This window comes from Pseudozyma flocculosa, assembly GCF_000417875.1.
Source record: "Pseudozyma flocculosa PF-1 unplaced genomic scaffold scaffold00016, whole genome shotgun sequence".
Classification (NCBI taxonomy): Eukaryota; Fungi; Basidiomycota; class Ustilaginomycetes; order Ustilaginales; family Ustilaginaceae; genus Pseudozyma; species Pseudozyma flocculosa.
Genome location: NW_006920884.1, coordinates 205,176 through 233,037, shown reverse-complemented (window position 1 = coordinate 233,037; position 27,862 = coordinate 205,176). Strand labels below are relative to the sequence as shown.

General features: G+C 66.0%; 7 protein-coding genes across 7 annotated transcripts in view; 3 read left to right on the top strand and 4 right to left on the bottom strand.

The window, feature by feature from the left end:
* Positions 1-422: 422 nt before the first annotated feature.
* On the bottom strand, positions 423-1,622 carry PFL1_04760 (uncharacterized protein; the record flags this gene model as incomplete). Its single annotated transcript, XM_007882288.1, has 2 exons — positions 423-1,484; positions 1,584-1,622. 2 exons carry the CDS (start codon positions 1,620-1,622, stop codon positions 423-425), a joined length of 1,101 nt encoding a protein of 366 aa, XP_007880479.1.
* A 549-nt stretch (positions 1,623-2,171) lies between these two features.
* Positions 2,172-3,890, top strand: PFL1_04759 (uncharacterized protein; the record flags this gene model as incomplete). The annotated part of the gene is made up of 1 exon (XM_007882287.1): positions 2,172-3,890. The coding sequence occupies one exon, from the start codon at positions 2,172-2,174 to the stop codon at positions 3,888-3,890; it is 1,719 nt and encodes a 572-aa protein (XP_007880478.1).
* Positions 3,891-4,185: 295 nt separating this feature from the next.
* On the bottom strand, positions 4,186-5,095 carry PFL1_04758 (uncharacterized protein; the record flags this gene model as incomplete). Its single annotated transcript, XM_007882286.1, has 3 exons — positions 4,186-4,315; positions 4,476-4,684; positions 4,814-5,095. 3 exons carry the CDS (start codon positions 5,093-5,095, stop codon positions 4,186-4,188), a joined length of 621 nt encoding a protein of 206 aa, XP_007880477.1.
* Positions 5,096-5,857: 762 nt separating this feature from the next.
* PFL1_04757 (uncharacterized protein) lies at positions 5,858-8,722 on the top strand (the record flags this gene model as incomplete). The annotated part of the gene is made up of 1 exon (XM_007882285.1): positions 5,858-8,722. The coding sequence occupies one exon, from the start codon at positions 5,858-5,860 to the stop codon at positions 8,720-8,722; it is 2,865 nt and encodes a 954-aa protein (XP_007880476.1).
* A 3,087-nt stretch (positions 8,723-11,809) lies between these two features.
* PFL1_04756 (uncharacterized protein) lies at positions 11,810-16,322 on the top strand (the record flags this gene model as incomplete). The annotated part of the gene is made up of 2 exons (XM_007882284.1): positions 11,810-12,027; positions 12,140-16,322. The coding sequence occupies 2 exons, from the start codon at positions 11,810-11,812 to the stop codon at positions 16,320-16,322; spliced, it is 4,401 nt and encodes a 1,466-aa protein (XP_007880475.1).
* Positions 16,323-17,780: 1,458 nt separating this feature from the next.
* PFL1_04755 (uncharacterized protein) lies at positions 17,781-23,226 on the bottom strand (the record flags this gene model as incomplete). Its single annotated transcript, XM_007882283.1, has 2 exons — positions 17,781-21,630; positions 21,734-23,226. 2 exons carry the CDS (start codon positions 23,224-23,226, stop codon positions 17,781-17,783), a joined length of 5,343 nt encoding a protein of 1,780 aa, XP_007880474.1.
* Positions 23,227-24,631: 1,405 nt separating this feature from the next.
* Positions 24,632-27,862, bottom strand: part of PFL1_04754 (uncharacterized protein) — a gene marked incomplete at both ends in the record, with an annotated part of 4,802 nt that continues 1,571 nt past the window's right edge. The window contains 3 exons of the mRNA XM_007882282.1: positions 24,632-25,294; positions 25,396-26,367; positions 26,474-27,831. Coding sequence (XP_007880473.1) covers positions 24,632-25,294; positions 25,396-26,367; positions 26,474-27,831 — 2,993 coding nt within the window. The remainder of the gene's footprint in view (positions 25,295-25,395; positions 26,368-26,473; positions 27,832-27,862) is intronic.

Sequence of the window (27,862 nt, the reverse complement as noted above, 5' to 3'; positions counted from 1 at the left end):
CCTTGCCGCGTGTCAGGGAGCTTCCAGGGTCTCATGCCGACAAGGCAAGCAGGGCAATCGGTGCCGCGCCTGCGCGCATGCACGCACGCAAATGCCCCTCTCTCTCCCTCTCTCTGTTGTACCTGTATCACACCCCTCTCGGTCCCATCGTAAACCTCCATCTTGCCCCTTTGAGAGTCCCCCTCCGAGCTGAGATCGCCCCACGCCAATCGGGCGAGTGTTGTCGGTAGGGTGAATCGCTGTGAATCGCATTCAGTACCAGCCAGACGAGGCGGTCGCGGCCCGTCTCCGAGTAGTATCCGGGGATGCCGACGGATCCGGCCGGGACATCACTAGCCGATCGGAGTCGGTGGCCCGCTTCCTGCAGCGCCATTGACCGTAGGCCCTCCTCTGTCCCTGCCGCGGTCCGCCCGCCTTGAGCCTTATGCGCTCGCCTTGACGTTGGTCGGAGCCGGCTTCTGCTGCTGCTTCTGCTTCGCTGCAGGCTGCTGCTGCTGCTGCTGCTTGGACTGTTTCGCCTGCTGCTGCTGCTGCTGCTGCTGCTGCTGCTGCTGCTGCTTCGGTTGCTTTGCCTGCTGCTGCTGCTTTGAAGACTGCTGCGCCTGCTGCTGGGGCTGCTGCTGCTGTTGGTGCAGCCGCTGCGCCCTCTCCCTGACAACCTCTAGGCCGGGAAGCTCGCCATTGACGGTGCCAAAGATGGCGTCGCGCAGCCTGGCGGAGCGGGTGTCGAGGGCCTGGTTCTTGTACCACTCGTTGGAGCCGGGCACGTTGCGGACGAGGTCGACGATGCGCTGCGCGCCCGAGTACCTGGAGCTGGCCGTGGCGCTGTCGAGGTCGTGCCTCCTGCGGTAGATTTCGAGGTCCTCGTCGGTGAAGTCCTCGAGGGTGGCGGCCGGGTTGCCCTGGGGCGCGGGGTTGCGGACGTTGCCGCGCTCTCTGCGGGCGGCCTGGCGGGCGGCGGCCTCGTCGCGCTCGCGCTTGGTGAGGAACGTGTCCTGGGTGAGCTGGTCGGCCAGCTCCTCGGTGTCGCGCTGGCTCTGGGCCGCCGGGTCGTTGCTGCTCCCAAACGAGGGCACCCGCGCGGCCTGGCTCGAGAGGTCGCGGTGGTAGTCTCCCAGGCCGCGGGGCGAGATGTTGAACGAGGTGCGCCGCACGGCGGCCGTGTCGAGCACCGTCTCAAAGAGGATGGCGTCGAGCGTCGCGTCGTACTCCTTCTGCGAGGGTGGCGCCGCCGACTCGCCCGCCGCCGAGGACAGATTCGAGGACGACGAGAGCGGGCGCAGAGGGTCCGGGGTGGGGAGGAACTTTGGCGTGAGGTGGTAGAGCTCGATTGCGCGGCGGAGGACGCCGTCCTTTTTGCGGGCCTGCTGCCTGAGCGCTTTGTGGTGGCGGCGTGGTGGTGCTGCGGTGGTGGTGGTGGTGGTGGTGGTGGTGGTGGTGGTGGCGGCGGCGGCGGCTGCGGCTGCGGCGGCGCTGGGCTTGGGCTGTGACGGAGGCGGAGGAGTGGCGGATTTGGTGGGTGCGCCAGGTGCCGGTGCCAAGGTGGAAGACGAGGTGGTGAGGGTGCGTGCCTGGGTGCGGACGGCGCCCAGCAGACCGCGCTGAGCGGTGAGGCTGTGCATCGTGGGAGGGAGAGAGGAGGAAGGCCGACTGAGATCAACGAGATGCGAAGGGGGTTGGAGTGCAGGTGTGCGGGGCTGCTTGTAGGTCGAGAATGGCGGCGACGACGACGATGGCGGCAGAGAAGAGCAAGCAAGGTGAGGCTTCGATGGAGCGAGACAGAGATCAGAGGCGTGAGCCGGCCAGGCCAGGCTGCAGAAGAAAATCAGCATCGGCGAGGGGGGCCGACCTACTTTGTCGTGCGAGAGACTGCCATGGCCCACCCTCGCGCTCTCGAGGTCGAAGGTTAGGCCGCTCTACTCGCCGAGGGCCGGCCTCGGAGCTTTCCGACGGGCCCTGGCCACCTCGACGACATCGACGGCGGCCACCTCGCAACACTGCACAGACTCTCTCTGGCACACACGCCACCATCAACACGGATAAAGGGCCCTCTCTACTCCGAGGCAGCCATCAAGAGAGCTCGCTGCGTCTGCAACTCTATAGCCCCAGGCGGCCTCCCTCTTCGTCCCCACCGATCCTCCAACCGGGCACCTCGCCACGGCCCTACAACCATGCCTCCCCGCCCTCGCCTGGCCAGCGCCCTGCCCGGGCCCTCGACGCTGAGACAACACGGCGCCATCAAATCATCATCGCCGCCCTCGCCTCGCCCACGCGCCTATGCCACCGACGCATCGACAGCTATCCGGCCCCTTGTCGCCACCCTGCCTTCGCGCTCGCGCTACGCCTATAAGGAGCCAGAGCTCACCGTCGACCACCTCGTCGTCGGCGGAGGCGTCGTCGGCCTCTCGATCGCCGCGGCCCTCGCAAAGCGGTGGCCCAACAAGTCCACCTACCTCGTCGAGCGCCACCGGCACTTTGGCGAAGAGACCAGCTCGCGCAACAGCGAAGTCATCCACGCCGGCCTCTACTACCCCAGCCACTCGCTCAAGACCCGCCTCTGCCTCGAGGGACGCGAACTCATCTACCAGCGATGCCAGCGCCTCGGGATACCCTACAAGCAGACCAAGAAGCTCGTCGTCGGCGGCGACTACGCACAGCCCTACCTCGCCAAGCTCAAACAGCACTGCGACAGCCTCGGCCCCCTCAGCCCGCCAACACGCCTCCTCAGCGGCGACGAGGCCAGACAGCTCGAACCCGACCTCGCAGACAGCATCGGCTGCGCCCTCCTCAGCGAGCGCACCGGCATCGTCAGCAGCCACGAGCTCATGGCCAGCCTCGAGCGTGAGCTCCTCGACGCTGAAAACGCCGAAATCGTCTACGACACCCGCGTCGTCCGTGTCGATCCAAGCCGGGCCTCGTCGTCGCCTTCGTCGTCGTCGTCGTCTCTGGGAGCCAAGCGGGGCACCGACGGCTCGCGGCAGGGCTGGGTGGTGCAGACCGTCACCTCGGACGCCGGCACCTCTTCCGACTCGGACGCGCTGCTGGCAAAGGTCGTCGTCAACTCGTCGGGCCTCAACGGCCCCATGGTGCTCAACTCGCTCCTCGGCTCCATGGGGTCGCAGGAGCCCCTCATCCCCATGTGGTACGCCAAGGGCAACTACGCCTCGTACAAGGGACCGGGCACGCGCAACGTCGAGCACCTCATCTACCCGGTGCCCGACACGCGCAAGGGCACCCACGCCCACACCTCGCTCGGCACCCACCTCACCCTCGACCTCGACGGCAACGTGCGCTTCGGCCCGGACACCGAGTGGCTCTCTCCCCCGGCACCTTCCTCGTCCTCCTATTCCTCGTCTTCGTCGCTGGACGCCGTCGACGAGGACCACATCGACTTTTGGCGCAAGTCGCTAACGGTCTCCGAGTCGCGCCTGCCCACCATGTACTCGCAGATCACCGAGTACCTGCCGCACATTTCGCGCGATGGGCTGGCGCCCGACTACGCCGGTATCCGCCCCAAGCTCATCGGACCGGGCCAGGGCGGCTTTATGGACTTTACCTTTCTCTGGCACCGTTCGGGCGACCTTGGCTCGCAGCACCTCTGGCAGCACGCCCCCGGCACCGGCCCCGCATCTCCCACGACGACCACGGCGACGACGCCGCCACCCGTTGGGCGACACCACGTCCAGGCGCCGAGCGAGGGCAGCGGCGGCGCCATGATCAGCCTGCTCGGCATCGAGAGTCCCGGCCTGACTTCGTCGCTGGCCATCGGCGAGTACGTCCGCGACATGGTCGCGAGGTCCTACTATGGCGATCACCGCAAGGAGGAGGTGCGCAACAAGGGCGCGCGCAACGAGGACGTCGGCGGCTCCGGTGTCGATGCCTGGGCCTAGTCGCTGCGGCTGCTCGAGACGCGGCCTCACGATGGGTTCGAGCAGCGAGCGTCAGGGGCCCTGCTCTCGCCTCTTGCTTTGTCCTCTGTACTGTCTGTCGCTGGGCTGGGCATGTAGACGGTTCGGCGGTGGCGGCGAGTGCAACGTATACTGTACAGCCCGTTTGAGGGCATGCATTTCTGTCTCTGGGTCTGTCTCCGTCTTCGCCGTCGGACGCGGCGAATGGTCTAGGTCATCGCTGAGGCGTCCTTGATGCGGCGGTGGCAGGAGGAGAAGGGCAGCGTGCGCCGTCCGTCTACTCGAGCTCGACGGTGCCGCCGGCGGTCTCGATGGCCTTCTGCAGCTTCTCGGCCTCCTCCTTTGTCAGGCCCTCCTTGAGCACCTGCGGGGCCGACTCGACAAACTTCTTGGCCTCGACCAGGTTCCTGCGGGCAGGGGTGGGGATAGTCGGTAGCAGGAGCAGGGTAGGAGCAGGTCGTGGCGAGGAACGTCAGCATCGAATCGAGTAATGCGCTGCTAGCAGGCGGTGAGGGGTGGTGGCGGCGGCGGGCGGGAGGCGGGCGGGGGGAAAGGGCGGCGACTCACATGGTCGTGTTGATGGCCTTGACCTCGCGGATGACCTTGGCCTTGGCGCTGGCGTCCTTGAGGCCGGTGAGCTTGAGGTTGAAGACGGTCTTTTCCTTGGGCTTGGCCTCCTCGGCCTCGGCGGCATCGGCGGCAGGCGCGGCGGCGGCGGCACCAGCCGACCCGGCCGAAGCGGCGGGCATGGCGATCTCGGTAATGTTGAGACGGGTCTGGTGCGGTCGTCGTGGGGTCATGGCCAGCGAGGGCAGGGAGAGGGCCAAGGGGGGTCGATTCGTCAGTATGGGATCATGGAGTGGCGGCGGCGGGTCGAGGGGGGGGCGCAAGGGTGCCCGACGCACCTTGAGCTGAGAGACGAGATCCGCAGCCTCGAGGAGCGTCAGCTTCTCGATCTGGTCGACGATACCACCAATCTTGGGGTCGACGGGCGCGGCATCTTGTGATCGGACGACGGTGGTCGAGATGGAGCGTCTTGCCGTCGTCGAGACGCTGCGAGCGGGAGCGGCGACGGCGGTGCATCGGCAGACGAGGGAAGACGAAGAGGCGGCAGACGAGGATGCTGTTGCGCTGGCGGAGCGCGAGGCGACCGTGCGCAGCGATCGAGCGGCGGTTCCAGCGATCATCCTGGACAGCTTGACGGCGTTGGAAAACGTGTGGAGAGGAAGGGTGCAGAGGAGGCAGTGCTTGGGAAGCAGCGGCTGGGTAGGAAGTCGGGGTGGTCGGAAGGTGATGATGATCGACGGCGGCCAACAAGCTCGCAAGCAACGAGGTTGAGTCGACCCGTCATCCTTCGCGCAGCCCCCAGCCGCCGCCGCCGCCCGTCCTTCCCGACTCCCAGCTGCGCGTGGGTGAGGCAAGCGAGAATTTTCCCTCTTTCCGCCGCCCAACCCCCGGATCCGCTGCAGTTCGGCGCGAGAGGCAATGCTAGCAAATTCTTTATATTGGGTCTTTTCGATTCCTCGAACACAGCGGCCTCCTTAGCTCAGTGGTAGAGCGCGTCACTCGTATTCCACACCGGCTTCGGCTGTCCGGTATGCGTCATGATGAGGTCAGTCGTTCAAACCGGCTAGGAGGCATTTCTTTTTTTCGCTCTCTCTCCCAACCAACACGACTAGCCTCTTTTGTCGCTTTGGGTTGAGTCTATGGCTGTTTTGCAACCATCACCTTGCGACGGGAATGGGCCATCCTCGGAGACCACCGTCGCAGGCTGGCCAACGTTGCACCCCAAAGGTGCTGCAGCTGCATGCCCTTGAGGGACAGGGTCCACCCTGCTTGACTTTCCGCGGGCGAAAATCGGAAGAAAAGTCGCGCGCGCCTTTCTGCCACCACGTTGGCTACCTTCTGCTTCTTGGACCGCCATCACCATCGACACCTCTCTGCAGGAGATGCTGCTGACAACCGGCAAGAGGGCCGCCACCGCATCCTCCACTCAGGCGACATCGGCCGCGGGACTGGATAGCCTTGCGCTTGCCTTGGCGCCATGGCTCTCCACTTCCCTGTCTCGACCGCTGGCCACACAGCAAAGATCGGCTCACCATGACGCCAGCGCCAGCGCCAGCGCCAGCAACCGCGACAACGATAGACGGAAGCGCCATGCCGACCGATACGCTCCCGGCTCATCAGCCGGTCCACAGCATCAGAAGCAGCAACAGCCGCGACGGGAGCAGCAGCAGCCACGTCGACGCCCGCAGCGCACGCCGAACAGGGCCCTGTTCCGCCTGGACCCGGTCAAGCCGCTGCTCCAGCACTCGAGCCTGGACGGCTTCAACCAGGGAACTTCGACTTCGTACGACCGCCGCGATGCCGCCGATGCCGTCGCCTCGCGCTCGCGCGCCATAACGCAGCTCCACACGGCGCTCGAGTACGGCGACGCCGGCGCCGTCTTCCAGGCCTACATCCGGGTCCCCAAGGATCGCAGCGTCCCAGACCACGGCCGCGGTGGCCTCGAGGCGGGCTCGATACGCTCCTCGCTCACGGTGGCCGAGACGCAGATGGTGCTGCGGCGCCTGGTCAGCGACACGCCGAGGCTGCAAGAGGGCCTGCTGAGGCTCGTCACCGTGGTCGAAGAGATCCGGCGGCGTCGGCGCCTGGCGCTGCTCCTCTCGCAGCGGGCTGAGCAAGAGGGCCGCCGCGACGAGCTGGTCCGCTGCGCCACCGAGGCCCAGGAGTGGGATCGCCTGCTCGATGCCAGCACCATGAACGCCATGATCTCGTATACCGGCCGCTGCGTGCGGGCCGCCGGGCCCGAAGAGGTCGACGAAGCCCTCACGCTGCTGCTCGATGCGGGCGCCGACGTGGCCAACACCTCGATGGCACCCACCCAGCACGGCTCCGCGCAGGATCTCCGTCAGAGGCGCGATGCGGGCACAGACCGCCTGCGACAGGCCGTCATCGGGCCTCGCCTGCGATCGTTCCTGGAGCGGCAGCGGACGATGCAGCGGCAGCCCTCGCCGGACCGCACGACGTACAACACGATCCTCGACATCGTCAGCCGGAGCGTGCATCGCCATCGCGCCAAGAACCAGGGCGAGGCCGACCAGGGCTACGACCGCGCCGACGAAGACGATCGCGCGACGTCGCTCGAGGGAGCCGCCGCCGAACAGGACGGCTCGGCGAGCCAGCTGGCGTCCAACATGCAGCGCCTCGGTGTCGATGCCGACCGAGGCGACTACACGGTCGAGACGGCGGTCAAGATCTTTCACGCGCTGCTCGACCGGATGCGGCACGTCTCGAGGCTCAGCCCGGATCGCGTCACATACAACATCATCCTCAACATGCACAGCCGGCTCGGACGGTGGGACGCCGTTGCCGAGACGGTCCAGTCGATGCTGGACGACGATCTCCTCGAGGTGGCCGACGTCAATGCCGTCGTCTGGCGCTGGGCCATCAGCGCGAGGGGCCCGGCCCAGAGGGGGGACAGGGCCAAGGCGGCCGGACGGGTCTACCATGCCATGCGCGGCAATCTGCTCGAGTTTGAACGACGCCGCAGCCGATTGCAGGCGGGCCATTCGGAAGAGGTCGGGACGGCGGCTGCCACCTCCTCTCGCGCCGAAGGCAAGGGCGAGGACACCGATCTACCGCCGCTGCAAGTCTCGTACCGCGACGGCTCCGCCCCCAAGCCTGCTGCGAGGTGGTCGACGGCGCCCGACGAGCCCATCGACGCCCTCGCCCGGATCCTCTCGCTGGAGCGGCTGCCCGAGCACATTGTCCCGAGCAGCATCACGTACGCCATCCTGATCAAGCTGCAGACGTTCGCCGGCGATTTTGGCGCCGCGCTGTCCACCTTCCGGGACATGATCTCGACGCCTGAAGTCGAGGTGCGGCGAGACGCCGACGGCAGGGTGCGCATTCACGACGCGCCTGGGCCGGACCGGTACCACCGCGCCACCCCAGACATCTTCAGCTCGTTCTTCCGCGGCTATGCCAAGCACGGCCGGCCGATGCGCCTCGTCTACCTCGACGAGCAGGACCCGCTCAGGAGCGAGTGGGAGCCGTACGAGGACGATGCGTCGTCTCTCCAGTCCGGATGGAACGTCAAGACGTTTGGCGAGATCTTTGAGGCCTTCCTTCGTATCAAGCCCTTGCCGCAACGAAGTCAGGAACCCGGCTTCTCGTTTTCGGTGCGCCCGGTCAAGATTGAGCGCCAGGGCGCTGAACGTGGCAGCCGGGCCAGCGAGCTACTCGAAGCGTCGACGCTGCCCGATGGCACGCTGGGCGACTCGACGGAAGCTGCCGCCCTGCGCTCGACGGCCGAGTCGATCCTCGGGTCGGGCGAGAGCGCCATGCTGCCGACGAGCCTGACGCAGGCGCCGCTCTCGTCGTCGGGCCAGGTCGAGGCGGCCGGTCGAGCTGTCCGCGGCCAGGACTGGGTCAAGGCGCGCCGTGCGCCCACGACCCACGAACTCTTCTTCCTGCTCACCGCGATACGCAGGGTGAGCGGCGACGACGCGGCGTGGAGCCTCGCCATGTGGCAAAAGGTCGAGGACAAGTTTGGGCCCGCGCCGCGCGACCAAGCGACGGCCGAGGAGGTCGAGCAGCGGCAGCGGCAGCGGCAACAGCATGACGATGGCGTCTTGCGCGACGGCGACTTTGAGCGGCGCGGCCACGACGACGACCATGCCGCGGACTCGGCGACGTACGACAACCGCGAGGGCTGGACGGGGTTCAAGAAGGACTCGAGGCTCAGGTGGATCCTCCAGTACCTCGGCGAACGGGGACGCGGCGCGTCGCACGAGGCGGCCAAGTGGTAGGGTGTTCCGAAGTCGCCGCAGCGCTCGCGGCTGCGCAGACAGCGGTGAATGGCAGGCGAGGCGCTGCGACGTCGTACCGAACAAAGTGCGGAGAAATGGCCTACGAGATGCAGTGCGGTCGGGATCACCACGAGGCCAGGCTGCATCGGATGCCATCGGAATCTCGATTTCGGTTGCCGACAGCGTAAGAAGCGAATCCAGCACCGCACGACGGCGGGACGTCGTCTGGTTCTGATTGATTGTATGAGCTCATTCGTTGGGCGCTCCCGACTGACCGTTCGGTTGCCACCAAGCCAAGAAAAAAGGCTGTGCCAGCCCAGTCCAACGGGGGGCGTACGTGCGATGGCCTGACGAGCCAAGGCTCAGTTCGTGGCTGAAGGTGGCATCAGGAGGCCGCCCGCTACGTTGGCAAATCCTGACACCCCCGTGCGCCAAGGCCCAGATGATTTTGGCATTCCCTTGCTCACGTCATCGAGGCGAGGCCAGGAGGTCGGGGGGGCGCGCCCATCCGAGAAGTCGAAAAGCGGAGACGGAAACCGAGCTCCGACGTGTCCGGCGCCGGCTTCCGATGCAGCCAGGTCTTGCTTGTGCTTGTGCTTCGATCTGCCCGACCCGCGCGACAACTTTGGCTCCGAGGACGGTTGCGCTGCCCCTGGCCAGGCCTCGCTTCTTGGCAGCAAGAGGCCTCGGGGTCTCCCTTCGGCGTCGAGATTCCGACCACGAGGCGGGGGGGTTGCGCATATGGTCCGCGTTGGCCATCTTAGGTCAGCTCTGTGGTCGTCTGTCAAAGGCCAGACCTCATGGCCACGGTACGCCTCGATTGCTCATGGTTGTATGCCTTTACCAACTTGTGTCCGAGACGGTACTCTGCAAGGTATGATACGATGTCGAGCTTGGCGGCCTAGGCCAAGAGACGGCTGCATGACAATGGAAAGGTCAAGGCCCTGCTTTTTCCCGCTTTCTCTTCCATCGGAAGAAGGGTAGCAAGTTGCTGCCGGTATCCTAGCTCGACTCGAGGGTCGGAAGCCAGACGGTTGCGATGATGGTGGCGTATGATAGGGGCGCGGAGATTAGAAGTGTCGCTGATCAGGCGCTGCAGCGGAACTCGATAGCCGGCGCCCCATTCCCCCTCGGTCACTACTGAGCAAGAGTCGTCGAGCGTATGCATGGCAGACATGGACCGGCCACCATCGAAGGGCCACGAAAGCTTCCGACGGCTCTCTGTTGTGCCTTTGCCCTTGGGCTGCATGGGCAGAGAGAAGAGGTGGAGGCAGGCCTGGCCTGCCATACGTCCGGTGCCGACGCGACGACGAAGGCCGCCAGGCCAGCTTTTGCTCCACGGAGGCCGGATCTGGTTTCCGGCCCGCGAAGCTGCCTCGCTGCAGGCAGGTGGCAAACGATCTGCAACTCACATACAGCCAGCAGCAGTTTTCGACGAAGGGACACACAACCAAGGCAGGCACGCAGGCAGGCTGGCATTTTTCAACGCCCGCAGCCAAGAAGCACCGTCCCAGGATGGCTTCCTGCGGTACCCCTGCGTGAGTAGGGACCGCCTCCGTTCCGTGGGCGCTACGGTATTCGCCGGCGTGGCCGTTGCCTGACGAGCTGGCGATGCGGGAGACAGAGTGAGCGTCAGGTACAGCTACGGGTAGTACGACATCGGACGATGCGGGCGCTGAATTGTCGTCGTCGTCGTCGTCGTCGTCGTCGTCGCTGCCGAGAGAAGCCAGGGAAGGCCCACCTGACACTGGGTCCTCATCGAATCGAAATCAAGAGTCTGTGCGGACGTGGCCAAGGAAGGGCGGAACGGGCCATCATATCATCCCGTCGTGTAGTTGACCGTACGGCGTGGACGCGGTCGACGACGAATGGGTGGGTGATGCCACCTTGGATGAATCGTACGAGGTCAGAATCAGAGCGGGCCAGACGATGGGCCATCCAATTTTGCCGCTGCAGCCCGAGCAGACGCAGGCCGGGCTGCGTCGATCTTGTGCGCGCGCGACTTGACCCTACCTCGTCGGTCGGTCGGTCGGTCCATCTGTCCAGATGCGGGCGGCGGAGGTGCGTCCCGAGAACGGGCCGGGCTGACCTGACGTGTCTTGTCCCACGTCGTCGTACGGTACCACGACGGCAGCCAAACGCGTGCAAGAAAAACATTGCGGCGGCGGCGGCGGTGGCCTTGGAGGAAGACATACCGGTACACAAGCAAGCAAGCAGGCCAGGCAGCCCTGCCAGACGGCACAAGATCAGGCAGGACCAAAGCGCCGGTCGGTGTTCGGGTCGGATCGAGTGCCTGGTCCGCGGCCTTTGTGGCCCGCAACGGCACGACGGCCTGCCTGGCCTGGCCTGGCCATGGCTTCGGCGGCCGACCCGCGTGCGTCCTGTCCTCGCTCTCTCGAAGCACCACCCAGCCCCGCCTCGACATTCTCTCTAACCGACGCTTCTCGGCCCGGGATTGCCAGCGGACAAACGTTCCAGCGGACACGGCCAGGGGCGAGCTCATGCTGCTGCTGCTGCTGCCGCTGCCGCCGCCGCTTGAACTTTTTTTGTCCCTTGGTTGCCTTGCCGCCGTGGGCCTCTGACCGACTTGACAAAGCCAAACCACCGGCGAGCTCAGCCCGCAGCACCGTGTCGACGCACGCCGCGGACCACCCGTACCTTTGCCCGCTGTCTGTCGACCTTCCGCCTGAATCCTATATAGGAGCCCTGGTCGTCGATGGCTTCATCTTGCTGAAGCTTCTTTCTCCAAGCGTCCCCACCAATCTCGCCCACTTCCTGAGCACGACCCAGCCCAGCCGTCGATCCTCTGGATCGCACAGTCGACCTCACCGTCGCCCCCACCTCATCTCGTCCTCGCTGCCCAACAGCGCACGCTTTAAACGCCCCCATCCCCACGTCCGCCCGTGGCATCCGCGCCCCGGCTGACGCGGACAGAGGCAGAGCTCCCGTCGCCCACCGGCCGCCAAAGGAGCGAGGCTACTACTGTGTCATCAGGTCAGCAGCCCCCCCTGGCATCGACGATCCGGCACGACCGGCCTTCATATCCATCCCTTTTCGGTTCATATCGCACCCCGCCAACCGCACACCATGAGCCAGCTCGACACCAACGCCCCGGCGAGCGGCCTCAGCACCCCCGACGCCCTCTCGACGACCAACAGCGGCATCCGCAGCGACCAGGATCACTCGTCGGTGCAGATGCAGGAGACGACTACCGCAGACAAGGAAGGTCAGGTCGACGTGCAGCAGGCAGAGAGGCAGTTCTCCAACCTTCAGCAGACCCTCAGCCGTCACAGCCGCGTCCGCAGGTGAGTGGCAGTCGGTAATGATCCGACGGCAAGCTGGTCAGGCAGTCGGCTGACGAGCGATGTGTGCTCGGCAACCCCCTTTTACCCTCTCCCTCTCCCTATCTCCCCGCAGCGACAAGGGCGATGGCGAAAAGGACCTCGAGTCCGGCGAGCTCGACGATGAAGACGAGTTCGACCTGGTCCAGTACCTACGCTCTGTCCAGTCGGAAAACAGCCAGGCGGGCATCAAGGCTAAGCACATTGGCGTCTCCTGGCAGGACCTCGAGGTGCTGGGCAACAACAGCATGTCGCTCCACATCCGCACCTTCCCGGACGCCATCATCGAGACGTTCATCGGCCCGCTGTTCAAGATCTACATGAAGATCAAGAAGCCCGAGATGCGCAAGCTCCTCCAGGGCTTCACCGGCTGCGCCCGGCCCGGCCAGATGACGCTCGTCCTGGGCCGCCCCGGTTCGGGATGCTCGACGTTCCTCAAGACGGTGGCCAACCAGCGCGCCGGCTTCCTGGGCGTCAACGGAGAGGTGCGCTACGCCGGCATCGACGCCGCCGAGTTCCGCAAGCGCTACCAGGGCGAGGCCGTCTACAACGAGGAGGACGACGTGCACTTTGCCACGCTCACCGTCAAGCAGACGCTCGACTTTGCTCTGTCGCTCAAGACGCCCGGCCAGATGGTGCCCGGCCAGACCAAGAGCCAGCTCAACAAGGACGTGCTCAACATGATGCTCAAGATGCTCGGCATCCCGCACACGGCCGACACCCTCGTCGGCAGCGCCACGGTGCGCGGTGTCTCGGGCGGCGAGCGCAAGCGCGTCTCGATTGCCGAGGGCATGTGCTCGCGCGCCGCCGTGCTCAGCTGGGACAACTCGACGCGCGGCCTCGACGCCTCGACGGCGCTCGACTACGCCAAGAGCATGCGCATCATGACCGACATCTTCCAGCTGACTTCGTTCATCTCGCTCTACCAGGCGGGCGAGGGCATCTACGAGCAGTTTGACCGCGTCCTCCTCATCGATGAGGGCCGCTGCGTCTACTACGGCCCGCCGGAAAAGGCGCGCCAGTACTTCCTCGACCTCGGCTTCAAAAACTACCCGCGCCAGACGACGGCCGACTTCCTCTCGGGCTGCACCGACCCCAACCTCGACCGCTTCGCCGAGGGCCGCGACGCCTCCAACGTCCCCTCGACGTCCGAGGCGCTCGAAAAGGTCTACAAGGAGTCGTCCATCTACCGCGACATCCTCGCCGAGAAGCAGGCCTTTGACGCCGAGACGGCCGCCGACAACCGCGCCGCCGAAGAGTTCCGCCAGGCCGTCCGCGACGACAAGCACAAGGGCGTCTCCAAGAAGAGCATCTACACGGTCTCCTTCTTCCGCCAGGTCCAGTCGCTCACCCTCCGCCAGATCCAGATGGTGCTCGGCAACAAGTTTGACATCTTTATGTCGTTTGCCACCGCCATCGCCATCGCCATCATCGCCGGCTCCGTCTTCCTCAACCTGCCCCAGACCGCCGCCGGCGGCTTCACCCGCGGCGGTGTCCTCTTCATCGGCCTCCTCTTCAACGCGCTGACGGCCTTCAACGAGCTGCCGATGCAGATGGGCGGCCGCCCGATCCTGTACAAGCAGATGAACTACGCCTTCTACCGCCCCGCCGCCCTCTCGCTGGCCCAGATGCTCTCCGACATCCCGCTCTCGTTCCTGCGCGTCCTCATCTTCAGCATCATCATCTACTTTATGGCCGGCCTCCGCCGCACCGCGGGCGCCTTTTTCACCTTCTTCATCATCGTCTACGTCACCTACCTCGCCATGAGCGCCCTCTTCCGCATCTTTGGCACCGTCTGCCGCGACTACAACGTGGCGGCGCGGCTGGCGGCCATCATCATCTCGGCCCTCGTCGTCTTTGCCGGATACGTCATCCCGCGCGACGGCATGTACCGCTGGCTCTTCTGGATCACCTACATCAACCCGCTCTACTTTGGCTTCAGCGCCGTCATGATCAACGAGTTCAAGGACCTCAGCCTGGCGTGCGTCGGCCCCTACATCACGCCGCGCAACCCGCCGGGCCAGAACGTCTACCCCAACGACGTCGGCCCCAACCAGGTCTGCACGCTCCTCGGCTCGTCGCCCGGACAGCAGTTTGTCCCCGGATCGGCCTACCTCCAGGCCAGCTTCGGCTACACGACCGACAAGCTCTGGCTCTACTTTGGCGTCGTCGTCATCTTCTTTGTCGGCCTCGTCGCCCTCACCCTCGTCGCCATCGAGCTCTTCCAGCACGGCCGCTTCGCCAGCGCCCTCACCATCGTCAAGAAGCCCAACAAGGAGGAGCAGAGGCTCAACGACCGCCTCAAGGAGCGCTCGACGATGAAGGAGAAGGACGCCAGCAAGCAGATCGACGTCGAGTCCAAGCCCTTCACCTGGGAAAAGATCGCCTACACGGTGCCCGTCAAGGGCGGCAAGCGCAAGCTCCTCGACGACGTCTACGGCTACTGCAAGCCGGGCACCCTGACGGCCCTCATGGGCGCCTCGGGCGCCGGCAAGACGACGCTCCTCGACGTGCTGGCCGACCGCAAGAGCATCGGCGTCATCACCGGCGACCGCCTCATCAACGCGCAGCCCATCGGCGTCGAGTTCCAGCGCGGCTGCGGCTACGCTGAGCAGCAGGACATCCACGAGGCCACCGCCACCGTCCGCGAGGCGCTCCGCTTCAGCGCCTACCTGCGCCAGCCGGCTTCGGTGCCCAAGGCCGACAAGGACGCCTACGTCGAGGACATCATCGAGCTCCTCGAGATGGCCCCCATCGCCGACGCCATGATCGGTTACCCGGAATTTGGCCTCGGCGTCGGAGACCGCAAGCGCGTCACGATCGGCGTCGAGCTGGCGGCGCGCCCGGACCTGCTCCTCTTCCTCGACGAGCCCACGTCGGGCCTCGACGGACAGACGGCGTACAACGTCGTCCGCTTCCTCAAGAAGCTCGCCGCCTCGGGCCAGGCCATCCTCTGCACCATCCACCAGCCCAACGCGCTCCTCTTCGAGAACTTTGACCGCCTGCTGCTCCTCGAGCGCGGCGGACGCACCGTCTACTTTGGCCCCGTCGGCCAGAACGCCGAGCACATTGTCAAGTACTTTGCCGACAACGGCGCCCACTGTCCGCCCTCGGTCAACATGGCCGAGTACATGCTCGACGCCATCGGAGCCGGCTCGACGAAGCGCGTCGGCCCGCGCGACTGGGCCGACATCTACCTCGACAGCGACCTCTTCCAGGAGAACCTGGCCGAGATTGCGCGCATCAAGGACGAGTGCGCGCGCTCCGGCAACGCCGGCGACGTCCAGGGCGGCAAGGCGTCCGAGTACGCCACGTCGTACATGACGCAGCTGCGCGTCGTCCTCGAGCGCACCCTGATCAGCACCTGGAGGCAGCCCGACTACCAGTTCACCCGCCTCTTCCAGCACGCCGCCATCGCCCTCATCACGGGCCTCTGCTTCCTCAACCTCAGCAACACGGTCGCCTCGCTCCAGTACCGCGTGTTCGGCATCTTTATGGCCTGCGTCCTGCCCGCCATCATCCTCGCCCAGATCGAGCCCTTCTACATCATGGCCCGCTCCGTCTACATCCGCGAGGACTCGAGCAAGATGTACAGCGGCACCGTCTTCGCCATCACCCAGCTCATCTCCGAGATCCCCTTTGGCATCGCCTGCGTCGTCGTCTACTTTGTCCTCTTCTACTACCCGGCCGGCTTCCAGACGGGCTCCGACCGCGCCGGCTACTTCTTCGCCATGCTCCTCTGCACCGAGCTCTTCGCCGTCACCCTGGGCCAGGCCATCGCCGCCGTGTCGCCGTCGATCTACATCGCGTCGCTGGCCAACCCCTTCTTCATCATCATCACCACCCTCTTCTGCGGCGTCACCATCCCCTACCCCAACATGCCCCACTTCTGGAAGAGCTGGATGTACTGGGTCAACCCGCTCACCTACCTCGTCGGCGGCCTCGTCGGAAACGAGCTCCAGGACCTCCGCATCCAGTGCGCACCCAACGAGTTCGCCACCTTCCAGCCCCCCTCTGGCCAGTCGTGCGTCCAGTGGGCAGGCCAGTTCCTCGACGCCTACGGCGGCTACCTCCAAGATCCCAACGCCACCGCCGACTGCAGGTACTGCCAGTACTCGTACGGCCAGGATTTCGCAAACGGCGTCAACATTTTCGCCTCCGACAAGGGGCGAGACATCGGCGTGTTCATCGCCTTTGTGATTTTCAATGCCGCGTTCACGGTTATGGCTTCCAAGTTCCTTCGCTTTGCCAATCGCTGAGCGAGGTGCTTGAAGCACTCGTGGACACGTTCCCCTTGCTCCATAGTCAGTCCCCGAGCCTCCTCTGTACATAGCCCCCTCTTCCCTGCAATGTTCCGCGACCCATAGAGGAAAAAAACCAAGACGCGTCTCACGTCGTCCCTCCCCCCCGCAATGTCGCTCTGCACCCGACTCTCTCCTGTGCACTCCGGACCTCTTGCAACTCCCATCCATCGTCTCTCTGTCCTTCACTCTCTTTTCATCCTTTCTCCTCGTCCCCCGTCATAGCTCTTACGAAACGCAATCTAATACCATCGTATCGGTCGGATCGATCCTGGACTTTACTCGTGACTGGCTGCGCGAACCTGCTGCGTGGCACTGCGTTGTCTTCTCGGACGTCGTGTCTGGTTTGGAATGCGCAGATCTCGTCACAGCGGTGCTCCCACGGAGACGCCTGCCTGCCTTTGCATCGTAGCCCGCACGCGCTCTTCCAACTACCGGACGCGCGCGCGCGCGCGCGCGAGACTTTGGCATTTCCCTTGCCCTCGTGCCCTTGATCCGCGCTCGCGCTCATCAGACCACAAGCACGGCGTAGGCTCAACCACGTTTCTCCACCAGCGGGACCATGATGCCTACCACACCCTCACTGGAATGGAACGCGGAGCTGCCGAGGTGCGTGCGCGTGCGTGTGTGTGCGACATCGTCGTGCCGAGCGCGCTTGCACAGACGAGACGGTGCGGCGTCGGTCGCTCGGGCTCCTGACGACCCTTCCCACCTATCTCGGGGGGCGGGGCCGCCAAAGCGCTCGACGTTTGACAGTCAGAGGAATCATCGAGAGATGCGGCACACTCACCGGCCATTCGAGCGGAGGCCGGGACGGCCGGGGCGCTTTGACCGTCGAAGAAGAATCATGATGCCAACGCCCCGCCACATCCTTCCTACGACTTCACCGCCGCAGCCTCAGGGCTGTCGAGCCCACCACCCGAGTGAGGCGGCTGCAAGGACCGTCAGATCTGGAGGAACGGTTGCGCCCAGAGCCTCGAGCGGGCGCCGCCGAGATCACATCCGCAGCAGGCGCCGTGGGAGGGTGACCCGAGAGCCAGGCTGAGTTGCGCTCTCGAGCCGACTTCCTATCATCCGTCTGCCTGCCCGTCGAGGAGCGAGGCGGCGCACCGAGCCCATGCACGAACACGCAGAGGCAGGAACCGATCCGCGCCGCGTTTCGTTCCGAACACGTCCTCGATTGCGCGACATGAGCAAGCAGCGTGATGATTCGTACATGATGGACGTCGTGAAGGATATTACAGGGGAGAGAGGGACGCGGGCGGAAGCGGGGGGAGAGGGAGAGAGGTGGCTATGTACATAAAGACGGGGACGAGGAGCAGAGACGAGGCAGAGAGCCCTCGACGAGCGAGGTCCGCAGCGCATGGCCAAGGGGCGGAGAGGGTGGAGAAGGCGGGGAAAGGAGGGGGCCCCCCCTCAGGCGTAAAACTTCTTGTTGATAAGGTGGATGATCAGGTTCAAGTTGACCTTTGCCATTCCGTCCATGAGGACGAGGGTCTGCTGGTGGTTGAACTGGGCCTCGAGGAGGTCCTCGATGCGCAGGTCGCAGCTGCCGCCGCTGACGCCGAGCACGCTGGCCTCGATGGTGAAGAGCCCGGGTTCGTCGCTCGAGATGGTGAGGTTGATCTGATCGTACTGCTTGGTCGAGAAGCCGTCGATGCTGAGCAGCACGCCCTTTTCAAACAGCTTCTGCGCCGTGTACTTGTACGAGCCAAACTTGGGCACCCGCCCCGTCGCCTTGAGGTTGCGCAGGTGGAAGTACTGCTGCGTAAAGGGAAGCACGAACCGCCGCTTGCCCTTCTTCTGCATCGTCTGCATGCTCGCGTCAATGTAGCTGTGGTAGCTGTTGATTTGCTCCTCGAGGTAGCTCTTTTTCTCGCCCAGGTTCTTGAGCGTCACGTTCATGGCCAGCTTCTCATTGTGCCGCTGGATCCGCTTGCGGTGCTTGTTGCGGATGTCGATGGCGATGGCGTTGAGCATGTCCTGGTAGCCGTTGGCGCGCGACACCTTGCCCATCTTTTCCAGCGTCAGCATGTTTTCCAGCGTGCGCGCCTTGAGCTCGGCAAACGACAGCTTGCGCACGTCCTCGAGCCGCGCCGCCGCGCCCGCCGTGTCGTGGAGCGGCGGCGGACGCTGGCCCCGCTGCCGCTGCCGGTCGGCGGCCACCTCGAGCGAGACAATCTCCTCCCACTGCAGCTCCTCGACGTCGGTGACGGGCGCCACAAACACGTCGACCAGCGTCTTGCCCGACTGCACCTTGAGCAGCGCCAGCACCAGCCGCTTGGTCTCGACAAACAGCGCCTTGCTCTCGGCCTCAGGGTCCTTGAGGTTGGCCATGCGGCTGACGAGCTCGAAGGTGATCTCGCTGTCGCGCGCCGTGTTGAGCTCCTGGGTGTTGGACACGGGAGGGTTGCCCAGCTCCGACAGGATGACGCGCAGCGGATCCTCGGCCAGCGGCGCCAGGTGGTCGACCTGGTCGCGCAGCAGCAGGTGCATCGAGTAAATCTCGTTGGGCGAAATGTAGATGACGGGCTTCTGCTGGTTGGTGTGGTCGAGGAACTCGTCGGCGCTAAACTGCAGCTCGGCGTCGTTGCAGTCGATGACGGCAAACAGCCACTTGGAGAAGCGCTCGGTCGCCTGCGACACGTACTCGTTGAGCGGCTGCAGATACGGGTTGTCCTCGGAGAAGAGCTTGCCCGCCGCGATCTGGGTCAGCATCTTGGACACCTCGGCCAGGTTCTTGCGCTGCACGGGGCCGACGAGCGTCTCGATGACGTCGAAGCCCTCGGGCGCCACAATGGCCGGGTTGAGGTAGCGGTAGTAGACCAGGTGGCCGACGACCTTGATCAGCGCGTCCTCGGACTCGTTGGGGAACTTGGTCTGCAGCGCCCGGAACACCTCGCGCGCAATGTAGCGGATGCCAAACGGCATCTTGCGCGCCGAGCCCAGAATGGCGCCGAGGAACGCCTCAGTGGTGCCGCGCAGCGCCTGGAGGTGGCGGATAAAGATGGTGCGCGCCGCCGGGTCGGCCAGCGCCTCGTGAAACGTGACGTCGAGCGGCCGCTTGCTCGCCTGGCCCGTCTGCATCTCCTCCTCGTTGATCGTGGCGCGGTAGATGGCGCACGGGTCCGTCTCGAGGTCGAGGGCGTCGTCGTCCATGATGCCGCGCACCAGCGGCGCCAGCAGGTCGCGCAGGTACTTGCGCTCCTTTGCGCCGCGGTTGTACTGGACGACGAGCTTGATGAACTGGGCGTTGCCGCGGATGAACTCCTGCGTCGTGCCGACGAACGTCAGCTCCTCGGCGACGCAGCGCTGGAAGAGCTTGAGCAGCAGGTACTCTTCGCGCGCCTTTTGCGCGTAGCCAAAGAGGGTCAGGACGATCTTCTCCACCTGCCGCTTGTGCTTGTCCGACATCTCGAGCTTGCCGACGCGCGCAAACAGCCGCGCCAGGTACTCTGGCCGCGTCTGCAGCGTGTAGAAGAGCTCCTGGTACAGCTCGAGCTTGCGCCGGGCGGCCCGGTCGAGCGCCTGGTCGGCAAAGGGGTCGCCGGCAGCGACGAGGACCGAGTTGCGCCTCTGGATGGCGGCCGCCGCGTCGCGCTGGCCCAGCAGTCCGCGCTCGTTCTTGGCCTTGATGAGCTCCTCGATGCCGATCTTGTTCTTGACCAGCAGGGCGATCTTGGTGTCCAACTCCGACACGTCGTGCTCGAGCGTCTGGTTCTCGCGGATGCTGCGGACGACGAGCTTGCGCAGCCGCTCGACCTCGATCTCGTCCTCGAAGTCGTGGTCGCTGTCGTTGAGCAGGTGGCCAAAGTTTTTGATGGTGCCGACGGGCACGTTCTTGCCCATCGTCAGGCTGCGGTACTGCTCGCCCTGCTGCTTGCCGCGGAAGAGGCTCTGGATCTTGACCACCTTGTCGAGGTGCTCGTGGTAGTGCCGCAGGCGCGCAAAGTACTTGCGCCGGCTCAGCAGGCCGCGCACCAGCGACTGGAGGTGGACCGCCACGGGCTCGCTCTGCACCAGGTGGCTCCGCCACCAGTCGTACTCCTGACGCACCAGCATGCCCCGGATCGCCGCCTGGATGCCCACCACGTCGGGCGTGACAAAGTCGAGCTGCTTCTTCTGCTCCTTGTGCTTCCTCCGCGCCAGCGCCGCACGCGCGAAGGACTGCAGCCCGCCGACGGCCTGCTTGACCTCGACCTTGTGCAGCGCCGAACGCATCTGCCGGTGGTTGCGCCGCGCCAGCAGCCCGCGCACGTGGGCCTGGAACTGGGCGATGGCGTCCTCCGACGACCGCAGGCCCCGGATCGTCCCGAGCAGCTTCTGCTTGGCCAGCACCGCCCGGCACGCCGCCTGCAGCTTGATGACGTCCTCGGTCGACTCGGCCAGCCGCATGATCCGGTCCTCGTACTCTCTCCTCGCCAGCGCGCCGCGGATCTGCGCCTGCACGCCCGTGACGCCGGCCTCGTGCTGGTCGAGCGCGCTGATGTTTTGGTAGAAGCGCTTCCGCAGCAGCGCGCCCCGGGCCCGCGCCTGGAAGCGCTCGATGGCGGCGTGGTTGCGGTCGTCGTGGATCTCCTTGACCCTCTCGGCGTGCGCCTGTCGCGCGAGCCTGGCCCGCACCATGGCCTGGATGCCGACGTACGTCCGCGTGCTCGTCCGCAGCGCCGCCTCCTTGCGATGGTGGGCCCGCCGCACCAGCACGCCGCGGATCTGCGCCTGCACAACGGGCGCCCACGCCGCCTTGATCCTCTCCTCTTCGGCGAGCCGTCGCCTCTCGGCTTCCTCGGCCTCTGCGATCCGCCGCCTCTCAGCCTCTTCGGCCTCTGCGATCCGCCGCGCCTCGGCAGCCTTGGCCTCTGCGATCCGGCGCCGCTCCTCCTCCTCCTCGGCCAGGCGACGTGCTTCGGCCTCGGCGGCGAGCCGTCGCTCCTCCTCGTCGCGGCGCCTCTGGATCTCGACCTGGAGGCGGTCGGCAAAGTCGAGCCGGGCGAGGAAGGAGCGGCAGGCGGTCTGGAGCGCCAGCACGGCGTCGGCGTTCTCGGCGAGCTCGCGGTCGACGCGCTCCTGCTCCGTCTCCGGCTCCGGTTCCGGCTCGACGTTCATCTCCTTTGCCAGCGCCTTGCCGACGCCGCCGAAGCTGGGCATCGCGACGCCGGCCGCATCGAGGCCCTTTTGCGTCTGCTGCAGCTGGTCGTCGGTGAACTCGAGCTTGCCGATGAGGTTGCCGACCTTGAGCGAGCGCCCTTGCCGCGCGAGGACGTGGCTGCAGGATGGCAGGGCGAGGGGTGGGGCAGAAGTGAGCAGGAACATCGACCGGTCGTCAGCGTCTATACCATGCGACCATGCGCGGCACGCCGCCGACTCACCTGAGGGCGTGGATGCAGTAGACGACCTTTGGAAAGTTTTTCTTCTCGTAGAGGTCCGTCAGCTCAAAGTGGAAAAAGTGGGGCAGTCCAACCTTGGCAATGAAGGCGAAGAAGTGGTTGATGTTGTCGGTGTGGCGGTACTGGAGCTTGGGGTGGATGAAGATGCGGGGCACGCAGTCCGGCTCAAACTTCTTGGCGAGCTTTGCAAGGAAGATGCCGTCACGCATCTCGTTTTCCATGTCGACGACGTGGCCCAGCTCCTCTTCGACGCAGTGCTCCATCCACTCCTTTGCCTCGCCGCAGTGGCAGAGGTACTCGTACGCCTGGAGCAGGTGGCGCTGCGTGTCCATCCACTTGCTGCCCGTCGAAAAGGGGAGCGACGATGTGGCCGACGAGCGACCAAGCGCCATGGTCCCTCCGCCGCCCTGCCTGGCCAGCCGGATCCTGCCCGAGAGGCCGGCCACGTCCTCGGCGCCGGTGGTGATGCCCGGCAGCACAATCTCGCCCTCCTGGTCCTCGCTTTCCATCCGCCCGGGGCGGGCGGGCTTCTTCCACTCCTCGTCGGTCGACTCTAGCCCGGAACGAGCGCCGTTTGTGGCGAGAGGGGGCAGGTGCGGCGAGCCCCCCATGGCCCCGTCGATGCTCATCGTGCGGTGTCCCTTTGCGCGGCCGACGGTCATCCGGGTGTGGCCCGCGGCGTTGGCGACGGGCGACACACCCTCGGTCTTGGCGGTAAAGTCGCGCATCAGCTGCAGGGCACCGACGCTGGACCGCTTGAGGTCCTTGACGCCGCCGAGATGGAGCTGGGACGGGCCATGGTGGTGGGCGGCCGAGGTCGACGTCGAGGAGCTCCAGAAGCTGCCGGTGGTGGGCGTGCCGGGGGACTGGATCCAGGACGAGTCGTCCTTTTTGGGCGAAGTGTGAGGGCTTCCATAGTCCTTTGTGGGGGAGCCGGCGCGGTCGAAGGGTGTCTTTGTGGGCGAGCCTGGTCTCCTCCCGGTCGGGGTCGAGGAGCGAGAAGAATCGTGGGGGGCAGGTGGCATCGAAAAGGGCCGGCTGCTGGCGCTCGAGGTGGCAGCGGCGGGGCGCGGGGCCGAGGCGAACGATGCGCGGCTGAAGGTGGCCGGGCTGACCTGTGAGGGCGAGGCGGAGGAGCCGTTGGACGAGGAGCTGGCGATGCTGCCGTTGGATCCAAAGTGTGCACCCGAGGCGGCGATGCCGTGTGCGCCGTTGCGCAGCTCTGCGGTCCTGGCGGGGTCGAGAGAGGCAGTGTGGCGGTGGGGCATGGGGAACTTGCGGATGGAGCCCGAGTGGTGCAGGCCCGTGGCACCGGGCAGCTTGGCCGTCGAGTCGAGCGGGTTGGCGAGCGAGAAGTTGGAAGCGGTGCTGCTGCGGGACGAGGATCGCTCGAGGTATTTTGACTGGTAGGCAAAGGGGTTGGCGCGGGCATTGGCGCTGGCAGCGGGGAGCTGCGGTTTGGCCTGCTGGTCCATCATGGGAAGGCGGTGGCGGCGTCGGCGTCGGCGTGGCCGGCTGGTGGTACAGGGGCGTAGGCTGGGGTCGTCGCAGGGGGCGTGGCACAGGGTGCGAGTTGGACGGAGCAGCGGGCTATCGATGATGGCGATAAGCTGTGTGTGTGATGGCGTAGAGCAGCTGGTCGCACCGTCGTTGGAGTCGTTGCAGTGTTTGTCAGTTGTCGGTCGAGGTGGTGCGTCTATTTGGGTGAGGGCGTAAGGTGACCACTGCTGTAATACCCGCGTTGATCGACGTCGAGTTGCGGGCGCGCAGGGTAGGATGCGCCGAGGAACGAGGGGGAGGTGGTACAAGAGAAGTCGGAGGATGACGGCGGGAGGTGCGAGGCGGAGGGGAGGGCGACACGAGGGGGCGTGCGAGGTGGCACTTTGCACCAGCGGGCGGCTGCGCGAGCTGCTGCTTGGAATCCCGGCCACAGAGGCCGAGCCTATCCTCGTCCTGCCTCCTCTCTCCTTCCCTTTCTGGCCTGCACTCTGGCACCAAAGCCGTCCCCGCTGGTTCTCTGCCCCCACCACCGCGCTACCGTCTCCACGCTGCCCCCATCGGCCCAGCATCGGGTCGGGAGAGAGCGCTCGAGGATGGGCAGAGAGTGGTGCGGTCCGCCGTCATTTTCCGTTGCCCTGCCTTTGTCAAAGGCCGATCGATGGACCTATGGGCGCACCGCGGATAGGGGCCAGGCAGTCCACGCCTAGGGTCAGGGTCAGGGTCAGGGTCGCGGGCGCAGGCGCAGACACATACAGACGCAGACGCAGACGCAGGCCGATGATGTTTTCCAGCGCGCGTGGGCGTGTGGGCGTGTGTTGCTCTCTGTCTGCCTCTCGGTCGTTTTGCGCCTTTGGGGCGCAGCCCGAGCTTTCAGGGGCTCACTCGCTCGCCTCGAGGCCTCGCTTGGCCAGCCCTGCCAGAGGCCTGCCGCCCTCGCCCTCGCCCTCGCCCTCGACGCGCGCCACGCCTCACTCCCCGGCCCACCTCTTCCTCCCCTCCCACCGACAACGACGAGGCCATTAAGATTCTGTGCCGTGCCAGCCCGGGGCCAAGTGGATGTCCAGCAGCTGCCGGTCCTGGCCGCCCTCATCAGAGTCTTGCTGCTGCCTCCTTCGACGACCGCCATGCTGCGCCCTTTCACAGCGAAAATCGGCTGCCAAGCTGGGTCCGCGTCACGTGCGGCAGACTGACCCAGCTGCCGCTGTCGTCGTCTGCTCCTCGGTCGTGCACTCTCGAGCCCGCGATCCATCTCTCTTGTCTCGCCACCGGGCACCGCGCAACAAGTTTCGTGTGCACTGGTCATTTCTCTGCATGCTTCTATGGATGGTAGAAGGGCCGCTCTTGGTCGGGCGTGCAGCGGGCGGCGGGCGCACCGCACCGTCATTCGACAACCTCGTCGGTCGTCATTGAAACGTCGCCTCCGCCGCTGCCGCTGGTGCCCCCGACAACCTCTTCCGTGACCTCGGCGGCGGTGGCGGCGTCACCATCTTCGCCAGCTGCCAGGGTGGTCGCCTCTCCATCTGCCGCGTCAAGGCCGACAGCGGCGGCCTCCTCAACCGGCTTGCTGTTCTGGTCCTGGCCCTCCTCCTCGTCGTCCTGGGCAGCTTCAATCGTGCCGACCTCGCCCTGCGGCTCTGGTTCGCCCTTGACCGTCGCCTTGTCTTCCTGCATCGTCTCGTCCTTGACCTCGACCTCGGCCTCGGCCGCAGGCTTGTTGCCAGTCTCGGCCTTGGTCTCGGCCTCGTCCATAGCCGCCTTCTCCTCCTTGACCTCGGCTTCGACCTTGACCTCGGCATCGCCCTCGACCTTTGCCTCCTGTTCCGCCGCCGATGCTGATGTCGCCGCGTTGCCCGCAGCCTCAGCGGTCCAGGTCGAAGTGGACGTGGAAGTCGGAGCCGGAGCCGGGGTGGACTGCGCCGTTCTGGTCTTGTCGTTGTCGCCGCCTTCGTCACCGTCATCGCCCTCCCGGTCCTTGTCCCGCTTGCGCTTCTGCCCAGCGCCGCTCGCCGCACTCTGGCGCATCTTTTCCATACGCTCCTTCCACTGCAGAGCAGAGATCGACCGAACGAGCAGAAACCGACAACGTCAGCGATCCGCACCGCACGTACTGTCGAAGGACAGAGGCCGTCAGCGCGCCTACTCACCACATTGTCGAGCGTCTTGAACAGGGCCGTCCTGGGGAACTGCATCATCATCTCGCACACGCTGCGGCGGATCTCCTCGCTGCTCACGCCCGCCGCCTGCGAGAATCGGAGCGCCATGTCAGACAGGGCAAGCACGCAGAGGCTCGAGACGCTGTGGCTGCTGCTCTGCGAATCCCTGGCCGCCGCAGCCAGCGGCCCGCTCAGCGCGTCCAGCGACACAGACGGCCCGTTGGCGCTCCGGATCATCCTGCCCATAATGTCGACCAGCGCCTTGATCCGCGTGCGGTTGAGCGCCTCGCGTTCCTCGTCGCGCTGCACCGCCTCGGAGCCGTTCTGAGGGCGTGCGTCGTAGGCAGAGGAGACGGTCTCGGCCAGGAAGCTCTTCCTCTCCTTTGCGGACCCGAGGAAAGACTCGGTACACCACTCGTCGAGCACCGAGTCGAGCGTCGGCGGCGGGTCCGGGTCGACGACGTGGATCCTGCCGTGCCACTCGTGATCCTGCGGCCGCTGGCTGTAGGTCGCCAGCTGCGTGATGCAGCTATCGGCGTCGCCCGTCTTGACCCAGGTGGGCTCGACCAGCAGCGGCGAGGCCGTGTCGAGGTGCGCGACGATTGTCATCTCGTCGATCGTCGACGCGGCGTGGCCCAGATCCTCGGCCGGTCCATTGTGCGATGCTAGCAGGCGGTAGAACGGCGGGATGTCGGCGAGAGGTCCGAGGTCGACGCCTGCACCCTCGCTCTCCTGCGCGTCAGTCTTCTGCCCGTCCGCCTTCTGCGCGCCCTCGGCATCCTTCGGTTCGCCCTCCTTGTCCTCGGCGGCCGTATCGTCAGACACAGGTGCCTCTCCCTCCTGGGTGGCATCATCGGCGGTCCCCTCGCGCGGCGGCTGGGCCGAACCCTGCTTCCACGCCTCCTCGATCTGGTGACGTGCGACCGCCTGGTAGCCCGACTGATCTTGGCCGCGGCTCTCGAGCTGTGCGCACAGAAAAACGGCAGGCGAGGCACCGCTCGTGGACGTCAGTCGTCGGTGTCCTCCTCGGTCGGCTGCCTGCCGGGTCAGTGCGCCGCCATCGACTCACCAGGACGCCCTTGCAAACGACCCACTCCGACCACTTCTTTCCGCTCTTGGATGCAACAGCTGCCGCGGACGGCTGGACAGGAGCGGTAACGACGCGCACCACAACCTCGATCCGACCCGCGGCCCGGTCAACGCTGAGCGACTTGACGGCGTCGGCATCGATCAGCAGCCTCTTCTTCGCGCCGGCAAACGTGATCGTGACGCGGTTGGCCGAATGCTGCGGAGGGCTCTTGCTCGCCGCGCTCCAGTCACCGGCCCTGCTCGGGCCGTCGGCCTCGCTGCCGCCCTGCTCCCCCGATTCGACGCCTGCCTCGACCTTTGGCGCATCGGTGCCGTGCTCGGTCGCGGTAGCTGCTGCCGACGTCGGCGCATCGGCGGCCGTCTCGGCGCTCGTCGAGCCTGCGGCCGCGTCGCCGCCCTCGGGCTTCGCCTTGGCCTCTTCGCCGGCGGCACCCGCTGCGGCGTCGCCCTTTTGCGAGTCGCCCTGCGACGAGGCGCCGGCCTCCTTGCGCTGCTGCGCCTTCCTCTGCTGCTTCTTCGAGGCGTTCTTGTCGGCCTTGGGCCCAGTGGGCGCGCCCTCGGGCCCCAGGTTGGCGGGAGTGCCAAAGGTGATGCGGAGCCGGGTAGAGTCCCGGGGCGAGACTGCGTTTGCCGCCTTCGCCCTGGCGCCCTTGGCCCGTCCCGAGCCCTTCTTCCAGCGATTGCGCGGACCTCGCGGAGGCTCGTCGCGACCGGCGGCAGCGGCGGTGGACGACGAGTCGTCCTTCGTGCCCGAGGATCCCGATGCGCCCGCTCCGCCAGCATCCTTGGCCTCACCGCCGCCTGCAGCCTCTTCGCCAACGGTGGACGAGGCCTCACCGCCGTTGTCCTCGACGTCGCGGGATGCGTCCGCCGCGTCGTCTTCGCCGTCATCTTTGTCATCGTCAGAGGCATCGTCGGTGGCGCTCCAGGACCAGTCGATGGCGTCAATGTCAACGGACCGGATCTGGAAGTCGAAGAAGACCGACTTCTTGGACCCGCTGCCCTGGCCCGACTCCGAGGCCGGAGCTGCGCCGCGTGCCGTACGCTTCGCGTCGGAACCGTTGACGGCGCCTCGGCCACCGCTGCCGGACGCTGCAGGGCCATGGCTGCCGCCGCCACCGCTGCCCCTGGAACCTGGAAGCTTGGATGCATCGCGACCAGCCCTGGAGCTGGCCGGTCCGTTAGGCGCGTTGAGTGGGATCGTGTTCTGCGAGCTGAAACCGGCACGTCCGCCACCGCCGGCGCTGCCGCCGCCCCCTCGAGCAGACATGCCACCGGCACGTCCACCTCGGTCGGCGCCCGTCGAGCCGGATCGACGTCCGATGCTGACCATGTTGGCTGAGACGGGCGCCGGTCGCGAAGGAGCTGT